The sequence below is a fragment of the Zeus faber genome (assembly GCF_960531495.2).
Source record: "Zeus faber genome assembly, chromosome: 7".
In the NCBI taxonomy this organism is placed as follows: domain Eukaryota; kingdom Metazoa; phylum Chordata; class Actinopteri; order Zeiformes; family Zeidae; genus Zeus; species Zeus faber.
The window spans coordinates 24111545-24124331 of record NC_137203.1 but is presented as its reverse complement, the minus strand read 5'-3'; the positions used below and the strand labels follow the sequence as shown (position 1 = coordinate 24124331).

At 46.9% G+C, this 12787-nt stretch overlaps 1 protein-coding gene across 1 annotated transcript in view; it reads left to right on the top strand.

Moving 5' to 3' along the window:
- The window catches only part of hmcn2 (hemicentin 2), a gene marked incomplete at its 5' end in the record, with an annotated part of 42587 nt that overhangs the window by 28082 nt on the left and 1718 nt on the right, over positions 1-12787 (top strand). Inside the window, 29 exons of the mRNA XM_080004280.1 lie at positions 665-746; positions 1331-1467; positions 1562-1703; positions 1794-1938; positions 2243-2370; positions 2524-2680; positions 2790-2911; positions 3001-3165; positions 3258-3365; positions 3455-3589; positions 3703-3837; positions 4078-4347; positions 4553-4743; positions 4824-5037; positions 5581-5715; positions 5811-6001; positions 6717-6798; positions 7075-7245; positions 8391-8543; positions 8844-8981; positions 9328-9449; positions 9545-9785; positions 9889-9948; positions 10052-10171; positions 10455-10589; positions 10757-10876; positions 11233-11358; positions 11520-11648; positions 11755-12048. Coding sequence (XP_079860406.1) covers positions 665-746; positions 1331-1467; positions 1562-1703; positions 1794-1938; positions 2243-2370; positions 2524-2680; positions 2790-2911; positions 3001-3165; positions 3258-3365; positions 3455-3589; positions 3703-3837; positions 4078-4347; positions 4553-4743; positions 4824-5037; positions 5581-5715; positions 5811-6001; positions 6717-6798; positions 7075-7245; positions 8391-8543; positions 8844-8981; positions 9328-9449; positions 9545-9785; positions 9889-9948; positions 10052-10171; positions 10455-10589; positions 10757-10876; positions 11233-11358; positions 11520-11648; positions 11755-12048 — 4348 coding nt within the window. The remainder of the gene's footprint in view (positions 1-664; positions 747-1330; positions 1468-1561; positions 1704-1793; positions 1939-2242; positions 2371-2523; positions 2681-2789; positions 2912-3000; positions 3166-3257; positions 3366-3454; positions 3590-3702; positions 3838-4077; positions 4348-4552; positions 4744-4823; positions 5038-5580; positions 5716-5810; positions 6002-6716; positions 6799-7074; positions 7246-8390; positions 8544-8843; positions 8982-9327; positions 9450-9544; positions 9786-9888; positions 9949-10051; positions 10172-10454; positions 10590-10756; positions 10877-11232; positions 11359-11519; positions 11649-11754; positions 12049-12787) is intronic.

Below are 12787 nucleotides of genomic sequence, written 5' to 3'. Positions count from 1 at the left end.
ATGAAAAAGGTTCCATTCTGCATACTGTATTACACTGACTTTTAATACAGTATGGAGAATGGCACCTCTTTCATTCCCACCCACCCCCCTGAACGCCTGTTATTGCACTATGTAACTTCTGTGATCGGGTACGAAACCGCGGGAAAAAATGTGTTACGCTTTACGGCACTGCATCACTTACTTGATGTTTGGCTCCGGTAATTACTGTTTTTTTTTGACTGGTAAAATAAAAAAACAAACAAACAAAAAAAACAAACCATAAATTATAAACTTGCCGGTAAGGGGCGCTGTAACCTACATCATCTTTGCGTTTGTAACACAGACTGTTATTGAAACGTGACCGATTAGGTTTAAATTTGTCCAGTAAACTAAATTATTTTTGCACACCAGACTGAGTTTTATGATAATGGTGTAAAAGTGCATTTGCACTCAGAAACTGCAGGGGCGCCAAATTCCGAAAGTTACATAGTGCTGCTTTAATACGCAATGACATTTCCAAGCGCTAAGGGAATCTATGTGACAAAGTGAAATGTATTAGATTGATTTGATGGTCAGGAATGTTCCAAAACGCTTACAACGCTTTCTTACATCTACAGTTGAAGCTCTTTAATACCTCTGATGGCACTGCTCTGAAGAAGCACTTAGGATGATTGTGTTTTTTCAGGTGGAGGACGGAGGTCTTTACACCTGTCTGGCCAGCAGCCTGGCTGGAGAGGACGGGAAGAACCACTGGGTCCGAGTCCAAGGTGACACGCTCTGTTCTGGTTCCGTGTCCAGTTATACAAGAAGCACTTTGAGTCTCCTTGTCCTTTTCCCTTTCTCCTCCACTTAGTCCCGTGATCCTGCTTCTTCCCTATTATTTTGGTATTTTTTGCCTGGATGTGTTTTCTTTTCTTAATCGCACAGTTTTGAAAATGAAAAACCCAATCCATACAGGAAAGCATGGAAACATCTTTTGTGTGAAAAACAACACAGGAAGTTAATGTGAATGTTACTATATGTCACAATCATGACATTTTAGTGGACTATTAATTTTAACCATTTTAACCATTAACAATTAACGATTTAAAGGTTTTTTATGTATTTACGGTGCTATAATGGTATAAGCTTAAAACAGAGTAATTTTCTATTGATATACATATTTGAGAAAGTAGAGAGTAGTTAATTTGCCTCAACCCAACTATTTCCAACATGGTGGAATCTAACAATTTGGCAAAACAATTGCCGTCAGCGCAAACCTTCGCGTTAAGGCGTTTATGTAATAATCGTGACAGCTCTAAACGAAAAATACAGAATGACCTCAATCAGCACTGCTCTCGCTCTGTTCCAGCCCCGCCGACTCTCCTGGGCTCCAGTGACGTGAGGACAGTGACGGTGCCTTCCAAGGGACACCTGACCTTGGAATGCCTGGCTGACAGCGACCCGCCTCCCAAAATAGAGTGGTACAAGGATGACGTCAAACTGCAGGTATTACATTTGGAGCTCTTGAGAAGGAGGGGGGACAGTAAAAAGGTAGAATGATGGATTTATTTGACTCTTTTTCTTCCCCTCGTTCCCCCAGCTGGCGAGTCGTGTCCAGCGGCTGGCGGGGGGTCAGTACCTGGAGATCCAGGACGTCAGGTCTGAGGACGGCGGATATTACAGCTGCGTGGTCACAAACATGGCCGGAAGCACCAGCCTCTTTTTCACCGTGGAGATCCTCTGTGCGTTCCTGTTTAATACCAGAAATGAAAGACAAATTAAACAGTTCAACTCAATTTAAAATGACTATTTTCCACTTTTCACGCCTCTAGTGCCACCGGTCATAAAGGAGAGCGGTTCAGTGGTGACAGCGCACGTCGGTAAAGATGCCGTTCTATCGTGTGAGGTGGAAGGGGACGTTTCTCCGACGGTCATGTGGAGGAAAGACGGCTTCCCCTTAATTCATGATAACAATAAGTAGGTGACAGTTTTGTGCTTTTTACATTAGTCTCCAACACCAAAATGTGTTATTTTAGGCCTATTCATTGATTAAAAAACAAAAATAAACCTTCTTTACAGAGACTTTAAAACCTTTACTTTATTAAATCTCGAAGAGACGAACCATCACAACCTTTTCAGACAGACATCAGGCTGACAACTGTGTTGATGTATGTTCATCCCAAGAATCTGAGAATTCATACCCGTCAACGCAGAGTTGATAATCCATAAAGGAAGCTGGTGTCCTATTGTTTTGGTCTTAACATTTTGTTTTCTGTTAAAGGTACTCCATGCTGGCCGAGGGCTCACTGCGTGTTCATGCAGTTCAGCTGAGTGACGCGGGACGCTACTACTGCACAGTGTCCAACCAGGCTGGCTCAGACCACAAGGGAATGGACCTCCGGGTGTTCGGTGAATACAGCTCTAATAAATAAAGACTTCAACAGTGTTGTATTTGTATGCACTATGTTTGCGGTTTAGTTTTAGGTATACATTTTGGATGTGTTTTCCGGTTTTGTTCCCATCCTCGGTCCATCGGTCTAAGTCTGTGTCTCCTCCCATCAGTGGGTCCTTCCATCGGTCCAGGGCCATTCAATGTGACCATAACCACAGGAATCAGAGCCGTGCTGAGCTGTGAGACCATGGGCATGCCTGCCCCGAAAGTAACCTGGAAGAAGAACGGCAGCCCGCTCAACATCAACCAGCAGCCTGGGACATACAGGTGAACTGTGGCTTCCCTTGTGGAGTGCGATCCCATTTCTTTCAAATAGATGCATGGGACACATGCCATATGGTCTCAAAGGCTTAAAATGTCTCCTTTTTGTGTTAAGGCTACTCTCCTCTGGGTCTCTGGTTCTCTCCTCTCCGTCCAACGAGGACGAAGGCTACTTTGAGTGCACGGCCGTCAATGAAGTAGGAGAGGAGCGCAGGGTCATTGAGGTCATCCTTCAAGGTACTGGGTAATTTTATTATAATACTTAAAAGCTGGAGTCAAAATTGAAAAAGCAGTTATTTCAAGTTATTTCCCTTCATATCTTTTAGTCCCGCCCTCTATTGAAGACGATGTCACCGCGGTCACTGCGGTGAAAATGTCCCCCGTCGTGCTGCCCTGCCACGTGGAGGGACGCCCCCAGCCAGCTGTCACTTGGACCAAGGGCGGAGCCAAGCTGAGCTCGAGAGGAGGGAGCTACCGTGTCCTGCCCACCGGTTGGACACATTTCCTCGTAAACTGCCATGCATTCATTTGGGGCCAAGGGTGCAAAACAGATGACCAGACATCTTTTTGTGCTGTCATTTAGGTGTGCTGGAGATAACTGCTGCTATTCCCAGTCACGCTGGAAGGTACACCTGCTCTGCCCGTAATCCAGCGGGGGTGGCTCACAAGCACATCTCTCTCACTGTGCAAGGTAGGGCTTTGTAGGAATCATACGGGGAATCAAATAGGTGTTTTTTTATGGTCTGTGGCTATTCAAGTATTTTATTTTCTTGCACACAGAGCCCCCAGAGATAAGGCCAATGGCAGAGGAAGTGCAGGTGGTTTTACATCATGGCACTGTTTTGCCCTGTGAGGTCCATGGCTTCCCCAGGCCTTCCATCACATGGCAGAGAGAGGGAGTTCCCATTGCAGCAGGTAAAGCCGATGAAGCACTCATTGCACACACTGCATCAAATGTCTTACTTCAAACACATCACATCTCCACGAGCGTTGTTCCTGCCGACTTTAAAGTTGCTCTCTCATCACAGGACACCGACTGGCCGTTCTCTCAAACGGAGCTCTGAAGTTCTCTCGTGTCAGCCTGGGTGACGCTGGTACCTATCAGTGCCTAGCGCAGAATGAAGCTGGCACCACCGTGGGCAGGACCAAGCTAGTCCTTCAAGGTAACATGGAGTGTCACTATAACTGACAGAATTCAAAAACAAAACTGAAGTATGTGTCGGGGCTCAGCAAGATTGGCAACCCTATCCTACACTTGGAGTGACCCTGCAGTTTGAACGGTTGTACAGGAAATAAGCAATACATGCATGATCCCATGTTCATGTAGCGAATGCAATGTGGGCTATAAATTGTATCTGACTAAATAAATAATAAATTCTCTCTGTCTTGCCATATGGCCCTAGTTCCACCAGTGCTGAGCGTGCCTCGTGTGGAGCACACAGCTGTGCTGGGCCAGCCAGTCAGTTTGGAATGCGCCGCCGACGGGCAGCCCCAGCCCGAAGTCACCTGGCACAAGGAGAGGAGGCCTCTTGTTGAGGGCGCACACATACGTATTTTTGCCAATGGAACCCTGACAGTTATGGCTACCCAGCGCAGCGATGCAGGCCTGTACACCTGCACTGCCAAAAACCTCGCCGGCAGAGCTAGTCATGACATGAGGCTTGCTATTCAAGGTGTGTGTGTGTGTGTGTGTGTGTGTATGTGTGTGTGTGTGTGTGTGTGTGTGTGTGTGTGTGTGTGTGTGTGTGTGTGTGTGTGTGTGTGTGTGTGTGTGTGTGTGTGTGTGTGTGTGTGTGTGTGTGTGTGTTCTGTCTCTCTGCCTTTCTGTCTGTCTGTACATGTGTACTTCAATTGATCAACCAATCATGAACTTTTCAGTCCCTCCCATGATCCCTGCTGGCCAACCGGAGCTGTCGGTCATCCAGGGATTCCAGGCCTTGTTACCCTGTGCTGCTCAGGGTTCGCCGGAACCCAGGATCACATGGGAGAAGGACGGTGCCATCGTCCCAAACCTACCAGGCAAATTCACAGTCCTGCGCTCAGGGGAGCTGATCATCGAGAGGGCAGAGGTCAGATACCACCATAGTTAGGATTGACCGCAGATTGACTGTCCGTACATGTGAGTGTAGAAATGATGACTCTCTTTCAGCCAGGGGACGGAGGTGTGTTCACCTGTGTGGCCACCAATGCAGCGGGCTCTGTCCGACAGAATGTCCTCCTGTCCGTCAACATGAGGCCTGCCTTCAAGGAGCTCCCGGGAGACGTGACCCTCAACCAAGGTCAGAGTCTGTCCTTGTCCTGCCACGCTCAGGGAACACCGACGCCCGTAATCTCCTGGACTGCCAACAACGGTCCCTTCCCAGGTACAAGAGAGGATTCCCCGTTTACGTCATACGCTATTGACATCGTAATATGTGTTAAATGACAAGCATCACAGTGTCAGATCCATCCACGTCCTGTCCTGTTCTTTTTTCTAACTTTGCTAGTCTCGCATCCATGTGAGAATATATTTAAACATTCTCCTTGGTCATAATCCACAGGTGCTGAAGAAAGTCTAAAACTTAAGTCACTAAATAGTCTTAAAATTGAATTTATGAGTTCTTAATTTCAACGTAAACATTTTGTTTACATTAGTTTATTGATCAATATATTTCTTCATGTCAAAATGTTCTCCTGCGTCAGAGTCAATATATCTGATGTTATATAACCTTACCGTTGAACCTTATTCATGATAGATGATTTGTCCGAAAATCTGTATTAAATGTTCTTAAAATTTGTCACAGTCTCTTAAAAAACATCAAGTTGAACTCTCGGACACCATGATAATAAGGATCTTATGAGTCTTGGGTGACATTCATATGAATCTATGAATGTGATCTTATTGATTGGACTTGTTTGTCTCTCAGGTGCCATGGTAGATGAGGCCGGAAAGAGCTCTGTGGTCATTGAGAACGTGACCACCAGCGATGCGGGGACCTACGTCTGCATCGCGGAGAACAGCGTGGGCTCCATCCGAGCCCTCTCCTTCGTCCGTGTCAGAGGTGGGCGGTCATTTGTGCAATTCTTAGAACCTTCCGGTGCACTCATCACTCACGTCGTTTTATACCTTACTGTATGTGACGGGGTATCTCTCCAGAGCCTCCGGTGTTGAAGGGCGAGGCCCACACGTCTCAAACGGTGGTCCAGGGTGGCACCGCCATGCTGGACTGCCCGGTCCACGGAGATCCCAGTCCAGTCCTGCGCTGGCTGTGGAACGGGAGACCCCTCCTCCGATTGCTCAGACTGCAAAGCCTCCACAACGGCTCGTTGGTTATGTACAGCGTCACAGTAAGCACAGCCCTCACAAAGTCCCTCTTTCATACCTGAGCTCTGAAGCCTAACATCTGCAGGGCAGGGAGGTCAATGCCAAGTTGGCTGCGTCTAAATTTAGAATAGATAAGGCTTGGAAAAACAAAATACTCGGGGGGTGGGGGGGAAGGGGGTAATTCATATATGCATGGAGGCCTGTTTGGGCTTTATCAGCAGTCACCTTGGGTATTGGAGTATGTGTGATGGCCCCACAAGTGCCGTCCCCCACCCCAACCCACCTAAATCACGTTGGAGGCCGTCGACTCCACTAACAGCATTAGCAGCAGAAGGGAGGAGGACAGCAGAGAGCAGGATGTTCCCAGGCTTCTGGCCCCTTCCCTTTCAACTCTGTAACCTTGTTAAGTCTCTCAGCCGCTGCTGTAATTGCACGCCCTGCAGCTGAGACTTTCTCACAGACGGATGACTCTCCGAGCCCAGAGAAAGTGCTTTTTTTCTCTTCTTCTAAATTTTTCGATTCACCATCCATAGCCTCGTAATCTCTGTCATAACAACCAGTTTAATGCAGTACACCTCTCAATTCTGCCCGTGGAAAATGCCAGCGCTTCAGTATTAAGCTGCTGTACAAATCTGCATATTGTCTTTACTATTTTTTACCTTCGAGGGACAGTTTAGGCTAATGAGGGCAACGCTTACAATTAACTCAACTCTCACCGGCGGCTATTCTCTCTGACAGGCTGCAGATGCAGGAGAGTACCAGTGTGTGGCAGAGAGTGAAGCGGGAGTAGCTGAGAGGACCATTACCCTTAAAGTTCAAAGTGAGTTCTGTTCTCATCCATCACTCTGGCAGATCCCCCTCCACACACACACAAACACACACACATACACACACACACACACTATTACACCCACAAACACTTAAGATTAGCTTCATTGTTTGCTTGTCTCTCCCTTTTCCCCCTATTTCCCACAGGCCTTAATAAAGGGTTATCTTTTATAGGGCTCTATCATTGCGTGTGTGCAGATAAACGAAAACTTAAAATTCTACAGTAAAGTAATGGCGTGCACGTTTCCATGTGTCTGTCGTGACGCAGTCAATGGCGGCTACTCCACCTGGGCGGAGTGGGGCCAATGCAGTAGCTCCTGCGGACAGGGCTTCCAAGAACGAATCAGGCTGTGCAACAATCCAGTACCGGCCAATGGGGGCAGGTTGTGCGATGGACCCAGCATTGATTCCAGGAAGTGCCAGGCTGGTCTTTGCCCAGGTATGATCTTTGTTGAAGGATAATTGTAGACATTCGGTAGGGAGTCCTGATAAGCTGAGGTCAATAGCAGGCTATACTGAAGCATTTGCTTCAATTCAGGACAGCGCTGATTAATTGGAAAACATCAGTGGAAAATAGATTAAATGATCCTTTTTCATGGTTTATAGGTGTTACACCGTTCAGTTCTGGGGACTCCCTGAGGGGAACTAGGAACTGGGGAGGTCTAGATACCTATCATTTCATACATATCTAGAACTAGATACCTTCAAGGGCTTTGTTCCTGGATGTATACCGCACGCATTGGAATTCTGAAGTGACGGTGAAGTGGCGTAAGTCCACGGGGTTTCAGCAAGAGTTCCATGTTGTATCTACTCCTCAACTTTCACTTTTTTCAATTTATCAGTCCACTCAAATCTGTTCTGAATTAATTTGAGACGAGAAATAAGCAATCCAGTTTCCGAATCTTCACTCATATTAGATCAACGAGGCCTGATTTAAAACTTGGTTCCGACTTTCATAAGGCATGGGCTCACAATGGGACACCGCAGAGGGATCTTTTTGTCTTTCATTAAATTAACATTGGAAAATCAAATAAATTAAATAAATACATCTACAATAAAAATACAAATTTTATTGTTTTTTATTTTTATTGGTTTTATTATATTGCCGCTAAGTGTACGTCAGCTGATCCGCACCCAGAGCAATGCGACTGGACTTGGGCAGACTGTCCTCAGTGCGCCAGGAGCAAGGGACCGTGGACTTACATCACTGAAGGTTCCTTGTGTGTCGGTTACTCCCTGCCCTGGAGTAGGAGCTAAAAAAGTCCCTCAAAATGGAGTTCGAAGAACTACTTTCCTAGTTCCTGCAGTGCGGACACAAAAAAAAGGGACGTTCTCGTGGTGCAAAAACGCCTCGTCTTCATTTGACATGAAAGAGAAATGAGTGTGTTTTATTATTGCTTCAGTATTTGACTTGATGGTATGACTCATTTGATGAGTCATGCTACCCAGAGGTGAAATATGGAATATGTATGTAAACCTGCTTTATGCATTGCTACATCACAAACCCAAATGTTCATAGATTAATCTAATACTCTGAATATTGTCATGCCATGCACCGACCGTTTGTCCATATCCCCCGGAAAGGTGAATCCCCCCGCAGGGCCAGGGGCAGCCTGATTGGCATGGTGAATGAGAGGGAGTTCGGCGTGTCCTTCCTGGAGGCCAACATCACAGACGACCTGGAGGAGGGCATCAGCACCCTGCAGGCCCACCTGGATAACATCCCCCCCAGTGTGGGTGAGTATACGCACATCAAAAATCTGGGACACGAGGAGAGACAGAGAGTTTTTTTCAAAGCTACTTCAGGCATATAAAATATTGGGATTGGCTTCCTTTCTTAGATCTATAAGGGGAACCTATGTGAAATGTGTGTATCTATGTATAAACATACACAAGTGTAATCCAGTTACATTATGGACAGATGTAGAAGGTAAGAAGTCACAGGGGGCTTTTTAAGCATGGATTTCCACTATCCAGGACATTTCCTATAGCTTAATGCTGCTAAAGACATTAACTCTGAGTGCTGGTGTGTTTCAGGTCCGTTGCTGCGCGTGCTGGTTTCTGTGTTCACTCCCATTTACTGGACGACGGTGCTGCAGAGCGGAGTGGCCAGGAACGGCTACTCCCTCACACAGGGCCTGTTCAGGCAGGAGTCCCAGCTGGAATTTGAGTCCGGTGAGTATCACGCACACGTTGGGCTGACGCCGCATTTATGCCATTCGTTTGTCCATCAAGATTCGGTGATTAACCTAACTTCTGTTCCGTACCGCGTGTTACTTGAACCCAAGAACCGAAAAAACGCTGACTTTTACAATGTAACAATAATCATACATGCAGCGCAGATCAAACTGTAAGACTGTATTCATCAAGATAAGTTAAACCACATGCTGACTCAGGAAAGGCCGTGCTTCTGTAGTTCAATAAAGAACCAGCAGATGGCAGCGATCCCTTCCTTCTTCCCTCTGAGTTTCAAAATGGAACTGCAGTGCAATAATTATTTTGTTTTTCTACATTCAACCAGGTGAGATTCTTCGTTTGACACATGTTTGCCGAGGCCTGGATTCCGAGGGGGCTTTGTTGATTGACATTGTCATCAATGGATTTGTTCCCCCGTCATTATCATCCTCCCATCTTGCTCTGCAGGTGTTGTGAATACACCATTATCGAAAAAAATTATATACCACATAATATGGAAGACTTCTATGAGGCAATTCTTCACATTTCTTCCCGCCCCGCAGGAGTACGACGAGTCCTACGTGCAAACCGGACCGGGGCAGCTGTACTCGTGGTCTTCACAGGCCCACCAGAAGGGAGGGAGCCCCATGGTGCTGCGCTGTAACCACACCACCATTTACGAGGGCCAGGCCGAGCGCCAGGGGCCTCTGCTGCAGCTGCTCAAGGTCTCCGGGATAAACAGCACCTACAGCATCTTCACTCTGAGCCTGGATGTCCACATCACCGCCAGCCTGCTCCTACCAGGTCTGCTGTCCAAATATGTGCTGTTGTCTGTGCAGATGGCCGGGACACATTCGGGAATGTTTGAAACCCTAAATGGGCTGAACGCGGCCTTCTTTGTCCGTAGATCGTGATGGAGAGACGTGTCCTAATGGTTTCGTTCTGGACACAGCCTCCTACTGTGCTGGTATGTTATTTTTCCCCCTTTTCTTTTAACTATTGACATTCTATTGGATTTGATGTGAGCGTGATACCCAAAGAGAAGCTGAATCGTGTTCCCTTCTTGTCAGATGAAGACGAGTGTGCGCTCCGGTCTCCCTGCTCTCACTCCTGCAATAACATCATGGGAGGGTTCTCCTGTACCTGTCCGTCTGGCTTCACCATCTCCACCGAGTCCAACACCTGCCAAGGTCCGACAGCCCAAAAAAAGCCTGCAGAAAGTGTATTTCACTTTTGGAGAGGCATTCTTATTAAACATTCTGCATGTTATATTAACAAACATAGCAATTTATATCCACTTTTTAAATGGCAAGACAAAGGACCAAGGTGACCAAGGAAAGTGGTCGAAATTTAAGTAGTATACCATTTGCTTTCTTTAAGTCTTCAGCCATTTTTCCCTTATTGTCTTTGCCAAACCTTTGCAGATGAGTATTTCAATCTGCCTCACATTCATGTCTCCTTTCCTGGATGCAGATATTGACGAGTGTACCCAGGGCTCCCACATGTGCCACTACAACCAGCAGTGTGTCAACATGGTAGGCACGTACCGTTGCCAGGCCAAGTGCGGCCTGGGGTTCAAGCCCAGCGCTGTGGGAACCAGCTGTGAAGGCGAGTCACTGTATGATCGTATGTTTATGTACATGATAAACATCTTGAATCTCAAATCGTTATTGAGCCGTCTGGCATTCGGAACGCAGGAATCTTTATTGACAAGAACATGTTTCCCACATTAGATCTCCTGATCTGATGTCTGATCTGTCGGTGATGTGTTTCAGATGTGGATGAGTGTCTGGAGTCCTCCATCTCCCCATGCCAGCATCAGTGTCTGAACACCCTGGGCTCCTACCGCTGCATCTGTCACCCGGGGTACCAGGTCTCAGGACACCGCTGCCTCGGTGAGTTTACCGACCATACCGCGTCTCCAATATTAGGAATATAACCAGATAATTTGAATGATGGACTTCTAAAAATATATATATATTTATTTTGCTGAGCAATGTACATCAAGTGTTCATTTTTGACTGGGGATGTAAGCAGATTTATGTATCTGGGACGCAGGTCTAGTTTTTCCAGTTCGGAGTCATAAATTCAAACTCATAAATTTGTCATGGTAAAACATTCCATACGATGGTGCCGTGGAAACACTGTCTCAGTAATCCCAGTCGGGTCATAGATGAAACCGCTCTGATCACCTTGATGACAAGAGATGAGGGATAAGTGAATCTGATTTATTGCTTTTCCCCTTTTGCAGACATTAATGAGTGCATGAAAAACGTGTGCCCGGCTCACCAGCAGTGCCGCAACATGGAGGGTGGATACCAGTGTTTTGACAGTTGCCCAGCTGGCATGACCAAAGCAGAGAACGGGGCCTGCATGGGTTAGTGACTGGTTGTCAGACCTTCCTGTCTTAACCTCATACATAACGTATACCTTTTTTTTTTTTTTTTCAAAATTTCAATCCAATGTTAAAAACGCTATATTGTAAATGCTAAATTCTTCAGATGATCTTTTCTCACAAAATGCATGTTTTTTTTCCAGATATTGATGAGTGCCAAGATGGAAGTCACATGTGCCGCTACAGCCAGGTATGCCAGAACACCATCGGAGGTTACGGCTGTGTGTGTCCCAGAGGCTACCGGTCGCAGGGCGTAGGTCTTCCATGCCTGGGTAGGAGGAGCATCTTCTCATTTCCTGATAAAATTATTATTATTTTTTATTTTTTTTAAGTCTTTATTCTCAGTATGACAGTGCAAACTCTCATTTTGCCTAACAGATGTGAATGAGTGCTTGCAGACGCCCAGCCCTTGCGCCCACCAGTGCCGCAACGTTCCCGGCAGCTTCCGGTGCCTGTGTCCGGTGGGCACCGCACTGCTGGGCGACGGCCGCTCCTGCGCAGGGTTGGAGAGAGGACAGACCTTCACCAACGGGACCCGCGTCAAGGCCAGGCTCCGCCCACAACTGGTGTCGTCGCTGGGCAGGCCCGTCCTGTCCCGTACCCAGGGCGTGTCCCGCATTACCAGGCAGAGTTGCCCAGCGGGATACGCCAACAGGGATGGCTCATGTGTCGGTGAGTGGAACTTTCAAAGTGATAGATCCTCACCGGCCACGAGCCTGGTCAGATACTAGTTTTTAATGTGGTGACTACAAAGTGTTAATATACATAGTACACAGTGTTCCTTATTTGTTAAACGTTTGGTTGATGGTGGCAATGACATTATATGCATAACTCAAGATCAATCAACATCTGGATAGGATGAAGAACACGTGTCTTCTACAGTTAGGGGTGCGGTGCAGCGACGTCGGGCGCAAGCGCTAGTGCTTCACCCGCCCGCCGGCTGCACCGGAGTTTGGAGCAAACAACAGGGAGAGGTAGAACGGGTGGAGAACGCTCCTTCTATGGAGGCAGAGAGCGTAGGACAGGTTGAAAGTGATCACACTGATTTAATAACTTTAGGGTTAGGGTTAATGCCGCCGGGGGCTCTGTCAGCGGAGGGAAGAGAATCTATGGGGGAGACAGGGAGCGGAGCGCTGGTCTTAAAACCAAACCGAGTCTGCCGCCTAGCCTTGCAGGATATTAGACACCTCTCGTGCGTTATGTAATGTATCCGTAACAGTCATCTATTTGAGAACAGACTTCATACACAACTTTTCCGTAAAGGAGGCCAACGTGGGAATAACCACCTACTGCCTTTGCCGGATATTTTTTATCCAGCAATGTTCCTGTGTGGGAAAGAGGCTTAAGTACACCATCGTCTTTATTTCCTTTTTCGTATCTCTACCGTTGGTCTCTTGAGTGGTTTGCTTAT